Source organism: Papio anubis, chromosome 12 (genome assembly GCF_008728515.1).
Source record: "Papio anubis isolate 15944 chromosome 12, Panubis1.0, whole genome shotgun sequence".
NCBI classification, from domain to species: Eukaryota; Metazoa; Chordata; class Mammalia; order Primates; family Cercopithecidae; genus Papio; species Papio anubis.
Window position 1 is genome coordinate 55,546,229 of NC_044987.1, and position 14,975 is coordinate 55,561,203.

The window sequence follows — 14,975 nt, forward strand, 5'->3', positions numbered from 1 at the left end:
AGGGAGGCTGATTTCCTTTCATAAATTCAGCAGAACTTTCCGGAATACTTATTCTGCATCAGCCCAGTGCAAAGCAGCAGAGACTGGTAATCAGTCCCTGCTCTTGAGGAGTTCAAGGTTTCATCCAAGAGACAGACGATTAAACAGAAAAGTTTAATTGGTGCTACAGATACTAAAAGTATAAACTTCGTAAGCTCTAGTAAAGACACAATGAAGGAAGAGGCCAGTTCTACCAGTGGGGAAGAAGTGGGGGTTCAGGAATGGCATTACAGATGAGCTGAACCTCAGAAGACGAGCAGGTACTCCCAGGTGAATATGGGCAGAGGAACCTTTTAGATTCTGAGCAGCAGGGTGGGGAAGTAGAAAGAACGCAGACTTTGAAGTCAAGCAGAACTCGGTTGGAATTTCATCCTGCCGCTTAGGATTCTGTGGTCCCAGACAAGTCACTTCACCTCTTCCAGTCTCAGTTTTCTGAAATACAAGGGAGGAAAGTACCTACCTTATATGGTAGTTGTGAAGAAAATGAGGTCAAGTGCTAGTGCAGTGTCTGGGACAGAATAGGCATCCCTAGGTGGTCACAGATGCGTTCCTGTCTGTGGTAGTCATCTCTGCAGTTCTGTTCTGCAGACAGGTGGCGCTTCAGCCTAGTGGAGTCGAGATGGGCATCACAGACGCAGGTGCAGCTCCCAGTGCCGGGGGGCAGGAGGACTAAATGAGTTGAATGTTCAGAGAGCTCTGCAAACTAGAAAGGGCTGTTGAGATGTATAATTTCATTTGATCCTAATGGCAAGCCTGTGAGCATAGCCGAGCAGGCACTTAGTCATTTGACAGCTAAGGGACCTACGATTTGGACTATTTAGGTGACTTGCCTAAATGAGAGCCCACACTTTCTAAGTTCAAAGCTAGCTGTTGTTTTCCCTATGCTTAACTTACCAGCAGACCTCAAATTTGTCCTTGGGCCAAAAGATGCAGCCACAGCTCTTATAGACTCTGGGATAATCCTGCCAGTGCCACCCTGTCCTGGAATTCACTGATCTGAGAAGCTCCACATGAGTGACACTTCTCTGGAGCAGTGCAGGGAGACATGAGATAGAAACTCAGGGGGCTAATCTACATTGACAGGGCCCCTCACCATACCCCTCAGGGACCCTTTTCTGCTGAGGTAAATAGCACCAGTTTATCATGAGTGATGTGCAAAGAAATGAAAAAAATCACCCCGCCTCAGAGCTGCCATCAGAAAAGCAAAAAGATCAAGGCTGCCCCAGCATTACACAGTAGGATCTAAGGTCACTGCATTTTATTTAGCCAGAATTGATGTCATCTAGGAAGATTAAATCTGTGCTACATTATAGGGTAAGTCACAGGGGACATTTCAAAACAGACAGGATACCTGTCCTGTTTACTGCTACCCCCAGAAGAGAAGTAAAAGAAGAGCTAAATAATGCGAATGCAAACACTACCTAAGTAATCTAAAAATAGATATGCCATCTACTTAAAACAAGTGACTGCTATGGGCTAGAAGACATGAAGCAGAACACTGGAAAAACAAAACTGAACAAAATCCAGTCTCTTCTCTTCAAGTATTGACGATCGGGTTTTGGAGGCCCACACATAAATGAACAGTCACAGCATTATGTCCTATCATCCAGAAATGATGCACAGGGAGAAGGCTGGGGAAGATTTGCAGAGGAGGGAGCATTTGAACTGACAGGTGAAGGGTGAGTAGGAAAGGGAGGCGTGGGGCATACTGCAGAGCAGGAGCAGCAGGTGTGGGCAGACTTGAGGCGTGCTGCAGGGACAGGTCTGTGGCCAGGTGCAGGGTGTCTGGGAGGGGAGGGAGGATGGAAGGGTGGAGCAGCATAGCAGAAAGCTGGGATTTGTGCAGGGGTGGGGGAGGGGGGAAGCTCTTAACTTCTCTGTAAGATTAAGGAGTCCCAGAAGGGAAAGCATTGAAATGGCAGGTTGGTATTTGGGTTAGATCAAGAATGACTTGTAGAGGACCCAGGCTACAGGCGGAGAGACCTCCCCTTGGTTCGAGAAGGATGTGACAGGACAGTAGTATTAGGATTAGAGAGGAAGGACAGTTGGAGAAAATCTTATCAGGTTAGTTGAATTCAGGGAGAGAAAACCAAGGAAGGAAAGCCTTGGGTTTGGATGCCTGGCCCTTTTCGAGGTAGCCAGTCCCCAGGGACACTGTCCAAGGCAAGACACATTTATAATGACAAACCTGCCAGGGCCAGATTAAGACCTTCCGTGACTTACGTACTGAAAAGATTATGGTGCCCCAGTCTTCATAGGGAATTCAAAAAACACCAACCTGTAAAATAAAATTTTGCTTTTCAAAAGGACCCAAAACTTACATACCTGATAAATGCAAATAGCTTCTTTCTAGACTTTTCAAATTATCTTGCTTTCGTCTTGAAGGGGGTCTGCAGTGCTCCGGCCCTGCTGGTGCTCTCATCACTGCTCAGTCTGTCCTGAGTCCCTTAGCACAGTTTATACCTCACTGTGCAGTGAAAATGGCCAGCATCAGGCCATCCAGTCCAAACAGAGAGAGCTTCCTTTGAATCAAAATACCTTCCGGAGACTTGGAAGGGGCTGCCAATATTGAGATGCAGTTTTAGGGCCCAGTGAATGTTCAGGCCATGCACAGGAACTTAAAATTAGCTTTTCAGAAGCACCAAGTTCAACTTCAGCGTGCCCTAGACTTGAAAGAAATTGTATATCAGTACCAGGGGATAAAAAATTTCAGGCTTAATAAGAGATATTACTACATAGTCGTCTCCAAGTGCAAGAAGAGACACAATCATTGGTAATTAAAATAATAATTATTGAGCATCTACTACACTATGCTACTTTGCATTTATTATTTTCTCTCTAATTTCCCCAATATACCAGCAAGGTAGCTGTTAACACCCCCATTTTGCACATAAAGACAATTCGAGGCCCAGGAGGCCTGGTAACTTGCCCAAGTTGCAGAACCAGGAAATTACAGAGCTAGACTTGGAACCCAGACTGATCTGACTCCAAATCCTGTGCCTTTTCCTCACCCTGTGGCTAGAGGCAGTGCTTTGTCTCCTCAAGGCCTCTCTGTAGTCAAACTTCTCTCTGCTCTGTTGGCACAGCCTGCTCTTTATAACTGTTTTCCAGAAACAGAACCATCATTAGCACTGCTCTTCTGTGTTGCTTTTTTTCCTTGGGTTTCACTGCGAATTACAAACTAATCCTGCAGTTCATTTATATCGGACTGCCAGAGGGAGACTCCTGGGCTCCTGATAAGTGTAACATGAGTATCCCCTGAAGACAGTGTTGATGCTGACCAGGAGTCAGAGCCAGCCAGGGTTTCATCCCTCAGTCCCAAGATGGAGATGAGGGATTGCTGTAAAAATCCTTTGGAAAAGGGCTTGTGTTTTTGAACTCTTGAAGCGTTTTTTTTTAAGTCAAGAGCATCCATGTTTCTAGCTTGAATGAACGGGACACCTATAGTAGGCCTCAGTGGTCATCTTCTTAAGAAAACATGTATTTAGCACCTGATACAAACATGGCACTGAGATGGTCATCTCAATCATTGGCAGTGGGTTTTTGCAAGAATAGTGGGTGGGAGGGATAGTTAAGCCAACGACTGAGGTCAGAAAAAATGGGGAACCATCACCCAAAATAGGGGCATCATCCCCATAAGACATTTTTGCTTTGGATTCTAAAGGGCCAGGGGTTCATCTGTCCATCTCCAGCTACACATAGGAAAGAAGAAAATGCTCATCAGTTGGCCATGTCTTTGTTTTCTAGTCACAGTCCAGCACACAAATACTACCTGACCACAGACCCCATGAGCGGCGCTGTCTTCCTTTCTGACACCAACAGCCGGCGGGTCTTTAAAATCAAGTCCACTGTGGTGGTGAAGGACCTTGTCAAGAACTCTGAGGTGGTTGCGGGAACAGGTGACCAGTGCCTCCCCTTTGATGACACTCGCTGCGGGGATGGTGGGAAGGCCACAGAAGCCACACTCACCAATCCCAGGGGTAAGACCTTGCCTTAGAAATATTATCAATAACATTTATTGGAGTATTTTCCATTTCAGAAAAATATGCATGATTAATATTGCAAAAATATTTCGAAAATACCAAGAAATGTATGGAGCATGGTGAAAACTGAAAATTCCACCTGCCAAAAATACTCCCAGTTAACATTTCCTGTCTTCTCTGCTAGTCTTTTTTCAAAGTGTTTGTGTATATGTAGTGTTTACTAAAAACAAACAAAATGAGATCACATTAAGCAAACTGTTTTAGCAAACTGCTTTTTTTCCCTAAATGCTAGATCATTAACATTTCTCCATGTCATTAAATGTGTACTCATGTTAGTGACTATATAGTATTCCAGCAAATGGATGTCCCAATCTTCTACTATTGGACATGTATGCTGTCTCTCATGTTATTGTTATACAAAAACATTTTAGCGTATCATGTTTTCATATGTTGATGTGCTATTGGGTGGGTTAACTGTAGGTCTCAATTCTGAGTGCCTGAAAAAGTTGAACCTCTAAATGCCCGCAATCACAATTTTTCCTTCGCTTATTCAGGAAATATTTGAGTACATAGAGTACAATGGTTACATATATAAGTTCATCATAGCAGAATAAATAAGACCTGAGTGTGAATTACTGTGACATGGGTGAGAGGAAGAGGTGCTCCCTGAGAAGCAAGAAGAAAGAGGCTGTTCATGGGGGTTTAGAGCCAAGAGAGACCCCTGTGCCTTGGAGACTGGGAAAGCTTTTTGGAGAAGCCATCATTGTCCACCCTCAGTGGAGTGTTCACTGTGTTGCAACCCCTATAGCCAGTGACTTACAGTGTCTAAGCTCTAGGGTCCTCACTGATAGAATGGGGTAACAATGCCATCAGTGTCTACCTCCTAGGCTTATTCTGATGGTCAAAATTAATATGTTTAATAATAACCTATAGAAACATTATAAGTGATTGTATTATTAAATAGTTCCAGATTTCAGGGCCTAGTTTCAAATCAAAGCGGGAGATTCTAGTGAAATCTGGCATTCAAATTCAGACTTTGTCATCTATAGCTGAGTGACTTTGGGGAAATCACTGAAGCTCTCTGAGCCTCATTTTCCTCATATATGTAATAAGGATATGCTGCACAGTTGTGGTACAGATTGAATATTATTAGGAATGTAAATGCTTAGCACAGTAGTACCAGGCACATGGTAAACATCCCATAAATGATGATTTCTATTATTGTTGTTCCATTATATCACATCACATCATATCATGTCAGATTGTCTGTGCCACATACCTGGAGTGTCAGGTGGTAATTGTGTGGGGTAAATATTGTATCAACAAAGGTTAATCCCTCCTAATTATGATTTCCAAATACTGAGAGAGCAGCCAGGAGTGCAAGAATTCTAGGCCTGCACTTAGAAGCCCTGTATGGTTTTCTTCTGCCACTAGCTGGCTCTGGGACCTCCTCCCCTGGGCCTCAGTTTCCCCATTGGTCAATGAATGAACAGGTTGGGCTAAATAATCCCCAAGACCCTTTGTAGCCACAGTATTCTACTCTCTTAGGTTTAAAACAGTTTTATCTGAGAATTTTTATTCTCTCCAGGGCTTTTTCAGTTGTTCTCCGCACATGTGTGTTCTCTTCCCCACCCTCGCAGCCCCTCACCCTCACACAGATGAAGTGGCAGTGCATTTACCCAAAAGTCTGTGATTAACCCAGATAGAAATCGCAAGGGTGACACGATATGCAGGCACTTTGCAGCAGGGAGGAGAAAAGATGTCCATCTATTTAACACAACAAAAGAAGAAAAATTTAGGTAATTAATTGGGGACAGATCACTTCTATTAGCCTGTGCAGCCAACTCTGTAAGCAAGAAACCCAACTATTCATGGAGCACTCATCAGTCCGAACAGATGGAAGAGAAAGATGGGGCATAGCTAGGCAGACAAGAAAATGCCTGTCTTGGCACTTAAAGAATGAAATTAATGTACATTCAAGACAGGACCATGAGAAAGCCTTCCCAGTCTTGAGGCTGCCTAGTCCTCTGTGTGAAATCACTCTCCTGCCTGACCAGCCTAAGAAGGAACAGTTGGTGCTCCAGCAGGTTCTCAGCACTCAGAGGCCCCTGGGCATATTAAAGCACACTGCTTGCCAGTGAGAGACACGTGGGCCCCCGGAGCAAAGGCCTTGAAACCTACAAAGTGCCAGCCACTGTCTCATCATTACAATGGTCATTAATAATTATTGAGGACTAATTACTACAAGTCAGATGTTAGAATCCCCGTTTTATCAATGAGGAAACGAAGACTTAAAAGTGAAGTAATATGCCCAAGTTAATACGACCAGAAAATTTTATAATTCAAGTCTCTCCACTTCAGTGAAGCCTTCCTGACCCTTCTTCCACTGCCTTCCCCAGAGAAAATGTAGCAGAACAAAAGTGACCGGAATCTCCTGTATTTTACCATGACCCTCTCGAGTCTGTCCTTTCCTGTGATCCTCACATGGTACTGATTCATTCCTGTGCCTACCATTCTAAACTGGGTGCTCCCTGGGGCCATGTCCCATCTGTATCCCATGACAGTTCATGGTTATGTCTGACTCTTGCAATTCTGAACCTGGGATGGAAATTACTATCACTCATGAACACTATTAAAGCATGCCCTGGTCCCAGTCCCAGCCACCCCCTGAATCAGTATTTCCAGGAGTTAGGCCAGCAGGTGTATATTGAAAAACCTCTTCAGGTACCTCTGATGCACATCACAGGCTGAGAGGTACTGATATAGTGTAGTGGTTCTCAGACTCTGGTTTGTGTCATTATCACCCAAGGTGCTTGTCAAAACTGCAGATAGAAGCTCAGACTCCACTTGAGATATTCTGAATCAGCTACCTGGGGGGTGCAGTTTAGCAAGCTCCCCAGGGGATCCCCATACACATCCAAGAGTGAGAAATACAGATTTGGAACAATCTCATTGCTTGACAGCTGGGAAAACAAACACAGAGATGCTCAGTGACTTGCCCAAGGACATACAAGCTGGGTCAGGGAGAAAGTTAACAGGATGAGACGGTCTAGTAAATGGAGCAGGTAATGTTGAGTAATGGTTCTGACTCCTCTCCTCAGTGTGCTGCCTTTAGAAATTCAGTTCAACAATATTCTCTACACAAATCCATAGGATTCTATTCAGATTCTGTACTTTCATAATGATCAGTGAGACTAAAATAATAAGAATAGAAAAGCATGAAGGACGGGCCAGGCCCGGTGGCTCACGCCTGTAATCCCAGCACTTTGGGAGGCCAAGGCGGGTGGATCACCTGAGGTCGGGATTTCAAGACCAACCTGGGCAACATGGTGAAACCTCATCTCTACTAAACATACCAAAAAAAAAAAAATTAGCCAGGCATGGTGGTGCGCGCCTATAGTCCCAGCTACTCAGGAAGCTAAGGCAGGAGAATTACTTGCACCTGAGAGGCAGAGGTTGCAGTGAGCCGAGATCATGCCACTGCACTCCAACCTAGGTGACAGAACGAGACTCTCTCAAAAAAAGAAAGAAAAGAAAGAAAGAAGGAAGGAAGGAAGGAAGGAAGGAAGGAAGGAAGGAAGGAAGGAAGGAAGGAAGGAAAGAAAGAAAGAGAAAAATGGTTACCAAAAGGAAAACTGATTATTATAATTACAGAGCTTCAGAAATAGGTGAATTTAAATAACTCACAGTGTTAATATTGAAAAAGATCCTCCTTACCACTATATCCCTACTGCTTAAAAATCCCCAGAAGTTATGAATCCAGGTTTAGTGGATGACTAAGGTGATAGATTAAGATCTCAGGAGGCAGCAAGGTGGGAGGACCAGAGCCCTGGAAGATCTGAAAACCTAGGTTCTAATCCCTGCTTTGAACAAGTCACTCAAGGCCTCTGAGCCTGAGACTCCTCCTCTTTGAGAGAGGAATGAAGGTTGTGGGAGGACCAAACTCAATCGTGTAGAGGTGCTGTCAGCTAGCAAGGCTCCAGGAATGTGCGCGCCGTTGTCATCTCTGATGCTGAATTCCTGTTTTGGTTTCTCTGCCCCCAGGCATCACAGTGGACAAGTTTGGGCTGATCTACTTCGTGGATGGCACCATGATCAGACGCATCGATCAGAATGGGATCATCTCCACCCTGCTCGGCTCCAATGATCTCACATCAGCCCGGCCCCTCAGCTGTGACTCTGTCATGGATATTTCCCAGGTAAGATGGCTTCATCTACCAGAGTCCTGGGACTGCCCACTCATCCTCTCATCTGCCACCCAGCCAGCCTGCTGGCCATTCACCTTTGCACTGGTAAGCCTTTAAAGAGCACCTACTTGGTGCCAGGCTGTGATGAGAACCAAGGACACAAAGATAAGTAAGAAACAGCCATGTCCTGGGAGTTCACCATCAGGAGTAACAAGTAGAAGCTCAGGGGACAGTGAAGAGATCTCCCCAAGGAAACCTCAACAGCAGCAGAGTAGGATAGACACAGCTTTCCACCACGTGACATTCAATCCATTGCTACCTGAATTTCGTCTTTGGTAATAACACTGATGGGTATTTGTACATTGCCTGTTCTCTTTCTAAGCTACATGAGGACAGAAATTCTGTAATTAACTAGGATGCCTGGTTACCCAAATTTGGGCACCGTCTATACTTGCTGATTGATTAATCGATTGACTGAATCCTACCGTTTGCCACTCACTCACTCAGTAACTTTAGACAAGTTTTCTAAAGTCTTTTGAGCCTCACTTTTTATATCTGTAAAATGGAAATAATTCACTTCAGCCCAGTATGATTACTCTAAAGATACAGTAAACAATGCATGCACAACTCCTAGCATTGCTTGGCCCTTCAGAGGTGATGAACAAAAGGTAGAGTGCCTGCTTTCACACGGGAGGTGACATTTATGCGAGTTTTACAGGTTGAATAGAATAGGGGTTTCCTGAGTGACAAGAAAGAAAAGGAGACATTTCACACAAAGGAAACAGCACGTGCAAACGCACAAAGATGTTAATGAGGCTGGTACACTCAAAGAATAGTGGAAAATTGAAAATCATAGCATAGGGTGCTTGGAAGCGGGTGGCCGCAGTTAAAACAGGAAGCATGGTTTGGTCCAGGTAGGGAAGGACCCTGCTGTACCATGCCAAAGAGTTTGGACATTTGCAGGTGGATACCAGGAACCCATTGTAGGTCAAAAAGAGACACAAGTGACTGGCTATCCAGCATGTCCTTAGTACATCCTGTGATGACTTGGCAAGGGTATGTCCTTTGTTGCTGGATCCTTTGGCCGGGCCAGGCCCATGCTGAATCAGTGTCCTGTGCTGCATCTTGCCAAGATTACCAAAACCTGGCAAATCAGGAGCATTGAGTTATATCAAATTGCAAACTGATTTCAGCTCCATCAACATTTAGCTTTTTAAACCCTTTCATTTTTAGGGGAGCCTGCACAGACAGGTCCTTTTCCACTGAGTGTGACACCTGCTGCCAGCCTTTCTGGTCGTGCCTGCCTCTGTTACTGACATGTATTGCTAAGTCCTTCCATGGAGCCTTGTGGATGCTGCTGGCAGTCCCAGCACTCATGTCACTTCCCCGTCGCATGCTGGGATGGTTTCCCTCTGCGCCAGCTAATATGATTGTTACACTCCAGAATGGAAGCTGTTCTCTGCCACTCGTCTTTGCAGTTTTGGCAGGCTTACCCTTGCTGGCTAGTGAGTTTCCCTCTCCGGTCTGTGAGCAAGCTTGAATTACCCGTCAGGAAGCCACCATGGCCTAAGGATGTGCATACAAGTATTTTCAATTCTCAAAACGGGCCCTCAACCAGCTAGCACAGGGTGCCGAAAATTTTCAGTCCACACATCGGAAAATTGTTTAACTTTAGATAGAGGTACTGCCAACCAGTCGGATCAGAGGCTTGAAAGACAACTGGCATATGGTGCAGGGGGAAAAAATGCTCAAACCTACACTTAGGTTCAGAAATCCTGGACTGAAATCTCTATGCCCCTGGCCCTCACTACTTTTGCCTGAATGTCAGCATGGGATCTTCTTTAACCAAACTCCAATACTGGCATCTATGTTACAGACACATATGCGCAGGTGTCACTGGCTTTCATTCTCAGAGCTTCCTCTCTATTCTACTGCCCCGTGGGGAGCAGGGAGTTAAGCCAGAGACAGCACACAGCTCAGAGGCATGAGTGAGAAGGTGAGAGCCAAGGAACTTGGACCAGCTCCTTTGGGAGGAGACAAACCCAGGCCCAAAAAGAAACTAAAGAGAGAGGCACAGAGCAGAGAAGGAACAGAAGGAAGTTGTTGCAACGTGTTAAGAAGTGGAGATGGCCACCACTGACGGAGAATAACTCTATGCTTAGGATCCAAAATAAGAACTTAGTATGTGCCAGGCACTCTGTAAGAAATGGGGGTACAGGATAAGTACAACGTCTCTTTTCTTACTTAGCTATCACAATAGTCTCATGGGGTAGAGCTGATCTACCCCATTTTAGAGATAAGAATAGTGAGGTGTGATGAAAGAAAATACATTTTTAAATGTAGAGCCCTGTACCAGGTTCCATCAGGGATATGGAAATGAATTTTTTCATGAAATTATGTACATAAATTATCTAGTACAGTGCCCAGTGGCTAGGAATAGGATGTGAATACTAGTTCCCTTTAAAATCCACAGATAACTTCCGTGTACATTGTCTCATTTAATCTTCACAACTACCTTATGTAATGTGTATTATCCCCTTTTACATATAGAGAAAGAAGTTTGGTGTTTAAGAAACTTGGGTTAGGTAACACATGTAGCAATTGTGGAACTGGAATAGGAAGTGAGGTGTCCTGACCCCAATCTCTCACTCTCTCTATACCATTTGCTGGTCCTTCCTTCATTCATTCATTTGACAATCCATTTTTGCAAGAAAATCACTCTGCAACAAGGCAGCCAGCTCCAAGTGCTTTACTAAAGGCACAGGATGCTCAGGTGGACAGGGAAGAGGGTATCATTCCACACTGGAACCATGGAACACAGGAGCTGCAAGACCTCTGAAATTATCAAGTCTAGTCCATTCATTTTGGGGATGGGAAATCAAGTCTCAACACGATCATCACTAATAGGGTGGTGAAACCAGAGAGGCTTAGGTAGTTTGGTACAGGATTATCACACAGGCAGTGTGACAGAGTGAGGATTGACTCCAAGAGCAATGCCCCTTCTCATTTCCCAGGCACCCTGCACATGGCATAAGGGGAAAGTGTAGGAAAGCACTTGCTCTTCATTCCTTCCTCTCTTTCCTCTCCGGTCTCCCTCCACTAACTCTATCTTCCCCCACTCCTCCCATCAAGGAACCATCTTTTCATCATAGCGACAGGCAGAAAGGTCTCCTCAAGCAGGTCCCCAAGGTGCCACAGGACCAGAAGGCATAAAATATTTAGCGGCCAGCATTGACAAGAAGTGGGTTTTAAGAAATTGAAAATTCCCCTGTCACTTTAGAGCCAACTGTGTTCTTGATGCAGCCAAAAGCTGCCCAGAGAGCATGGGGAGTGTGAAGCAGCAACCCTGGCTGGCAGCAGCCCTGGCGAATTTTCGGGCTCCCTGGCTCTGCAGGGACAGAGGGAGCTGGGAGTAAGGGGACAAGAAGACTTTAGAAAGCAGGACCTGAAGATCGTGCTTTAAAGAACTGAGAAAGGGCCTGCCCCCTTCTGAGAATGTCCCTGAGCTGAGGGGACAGATGGAGGTGGCCTCACTCGTGTGTATATAATGTATTAGGGTTTCTTTTTATACTGGTAAACTACCACATGTACATTGTAGGAAATATAAGAAGTTAGAAATCACAAAAAAGGAAATTAAAATCACCGTTAATCTTGGTATGGTTAACGTTTTGATATGTATCCCTCAAGCACTTAATCTCCTCTTTATCTATAATCTAGCTAAACTTCCTGTATTTTTCCCCAATTGGTATCCCACTGTGCTTACAGTTCTGTAACCCTGTTCTTTCTACTTAATACATAGCAAACATTTCTCCATGTCATTAAATATCCATCTATAACACCACTTTTAACAACTACACACAGTATTCTAATTTATGAGCAAACTAAATGTACTATTATTTAGCCAATTCTCAGTTGTTGGGCATATGAGTTGGTTCTCGGTCTTCGTCCTTATTAAAAATGGCTTCATCATTATTAAAAACACTCTTATAGACAATGGTGCAGACAAGTAAATTCCTGGAAGAGAAACTTCTTATCTAAAGGCTTACACTTAGGTCAAACACAGTGGCTCACACCTGTAATCCCTGCACTTCGGAAGGCCACAGTAGGCAAATTGCTTGAGCCCAGGAGTTTGAGACTAGCCTGGGTTACATGGCAAAGCCCTGTCTCTATAAAAATATATATATTAGCTGGGCATGGTGGCACATGCCTGTAGTACCAGCTACTCGGGAGGCTGAGGTGGGAGGATCACTTTAGCCTGGAAGGTGGAGGCTGCAGTGAGTCAAGATTGTACCACTTCACTCCAGCCTGGGTGACAGAGTGAGACCCTGTCATCAGACATAAGTAAATAAAAATAAAGGTATACACTTGCTTAAGCAAGCCCCAGATTGGACCAAATATCAAGGGTTTGTATGGGGCTCAGGAAGTCTAAGGCAATGAATTTCTAGGTGGGGTGGAAAAATCAGCAGTAGGGTGCACCTGTCAGCGCTTCCAGTCCACACAAAACATAGCTGGACCTCCTAGGGACACAGGTGAAAAGGGTTCCCCTTAGTGCCAATACCTCCTAGTGTGATAGATCCAACAATTCAGTCTCCAAGTCCACTGAAGAAGACACTCCTCCCCTCAGACCGTGCCAGCTGCAGTCCCCTGGGTGCCCACTTGAAGACCCGCCATGACCTATGCCAGTTTCCCAGCCTGGCTCAGAGGAGGCTCCACATGGGGCCCAGCTCTTCTGAACTCCCAGTTCCTACAACCAGCTTCAGTAATCCCTTCCACGTGGACCTGTTCTCTGAGGTACTAGAACCATTTTCTGGAGCAGGGCTTCATAAACCTCAGTGTGCACAGAAATCGCCTGGAGATTTTGCTTAAATGCAGATACTGATTCAGTAGGTTTCAGGGAGGGCTGTCCTTCTGCATTTATGCTCAGCTCCTAGGTGAGCTGATGCTGATGACCACACATGAGGAGCAAGGATCCAGTCATGATTCTCAAGCCCACATCAGGATCACTCAGGAAGTTTTTTGAAATAATGCCAATGCCCAAGCTCCACACCAGGGGAACTGATTTCACCCATCAAGGGTGGGGTTTGCGCACCATTCTTTTCTAAAATCGCCACAGATAATTTGAATGTGAGGCTAGATTTCAGAATCACTGGTCAAGAACTATGACAGACAGAGGCCATGGTTAGCTTGTCTTTATATCTCTAGCACCTAGCCAGCTGTTAATCCATGGACTCAAAGAATTGAGAAATCATGTATGTATCGTATCAACCATGCATGAAGAACCTTTCTTAAGCCTCTGAACAACTCCTACTTCAGCCTCCAGACTCCATCTGCCTTTCCCTCCCTTCTCTAGAACACCAGCTGCCATTATTTGGTGGGTTCTGGTGGGTCAGGGACTCTGTGCTGTTGTCATTCCCATTTCCCATATGTGACTATTGAGCCTCAGAGAGGCAAAGTAACTTGCCCACAGTCATAAGTAGTAGACTAGGTTCTGAACCCAGGCCTATCTGACTCCAAAGTCTACCCTTTTGCCTACTATTTTGTTGCTGTTAACTCCCTCTTCATGTTTTGTCAGTCTAATGAGACCATCACATGTCTCAGTGGCAGCTCTTTCATGGTTTCCCAGTGATTAGGGGGCTGACACTTCATTGTTGATGATAGGCTGCATGAGGATCAAGCAAGACTGTATATGAAGCCGCTTTGGACACTGTTATGGGCTACATGGGCTATGGGATGGATTAGTGGTGGGCATCTTGCCAGTCATTTGAGTATCGGTGTCTTCATTGTCAGGTTCGCCTGGAGTGGCCCACAGACTTAGCCATCAACCCAATGGACAACTCACTTTATGTCCTCGACAACAATGTGGTCCTGCAGATCTCCGAAAACCACCAGGTGCGCATTGTCGCCGGGAGGCCCATGCACTGCCAGGTCCCTGGCATTGACCACTTCCTGCTAAGCAAGGTGGCCATCCACGCAACCCTGGAGTCAGCCACCGCTTTGGCTGTTTCACACAATGGGGTCCTGTATATTGCTGAGACTGATGAGAAAAAGATCAACCGCATCAGGCAGGTCACCACTAGCGGAGAGATCTCACTAGTTGCTGGGGCCCCCAGTGGCTGTGACTGTAAAAATGATGCCAACTGTGATTGTTTTTCTGGAGATGATGGTTATGCCAAGGATGCAAAGTTAAATACCCCGTCTTCCTTGGCTGTGTGTGCTGATGGGGAGCTCTATGTGGCTGACCTTGGGAACATCCGAATTCGGTTTATCCGGAAGAACAAGCCTTTCCTCAACACCCAGAACATGTATGAACTGTCTTCACCAATTGACCAGGAGCTCTATCTGTTTGATACCACTGGCAAGCACCTGTACACCCAAAGCCTGCCCACAGGAGACTACCTGTACAACTTCACCTACACTGGGGATGGCGATGTCACACTCATCACAGACAACAACGGCAACATGGTAAATGTCCGCCGAGACTCTACTGGGATGCCCCTTTGGCTGGTGGTCCCAGATGGCCAGGTATACTGGGTGACCATGGGCACTAACAGTGCACTCAAGAGTGTGACCACACAAGGACACGAGTTGGCCATGATGACATACCATGGCAATTCTGGCCTTCTGGCAACCAAAAGCAATGAAAATGGATGGACAACATTTTATGAGTAAGTATCAAAACAAGGCCATTTGATGATTTTGTTTCATTAATTCATTGTAGGATTAGAAGTAAATTGATGGAGTATTTTGTTTTAATTCAGGATTTGGG

The 14,975-nt window shown here is 45.2% G+C and overlaps 1 protein-coding gene across 12 annotated transcripts in view; it reads left to right on the plus strand.

Annotated features, from left to right (window-relative positions):
- Positions 1–14,975, plus strand: part of TENM4 (teneurin transmembrane protein 4) — a 788,706-nt gene that overhangs the window by 731,484 nt on the left and 42,247 nt on the right. For all 12 annotated transcript variants that reach the window (XM_017949239.3, XM_017949237.3, XM_017949235.3 and 9 more), the window contains 3 exons: positions 3,787–4,019; positions 8,067–8,221; positions 13,997–14,874. In XM_017949239.3, the coding sequence (XP_017804728.1) occupies positions 3,787–4,019; positions 8,067–8,221; positions 13,997–14,874 (1,266 nt within the window). The remainder of the gene's footprint in view (positions 1–3,786; positions 4,020–8,066; positions 8,222–13,996; positions 14,875–14,975) is intronic.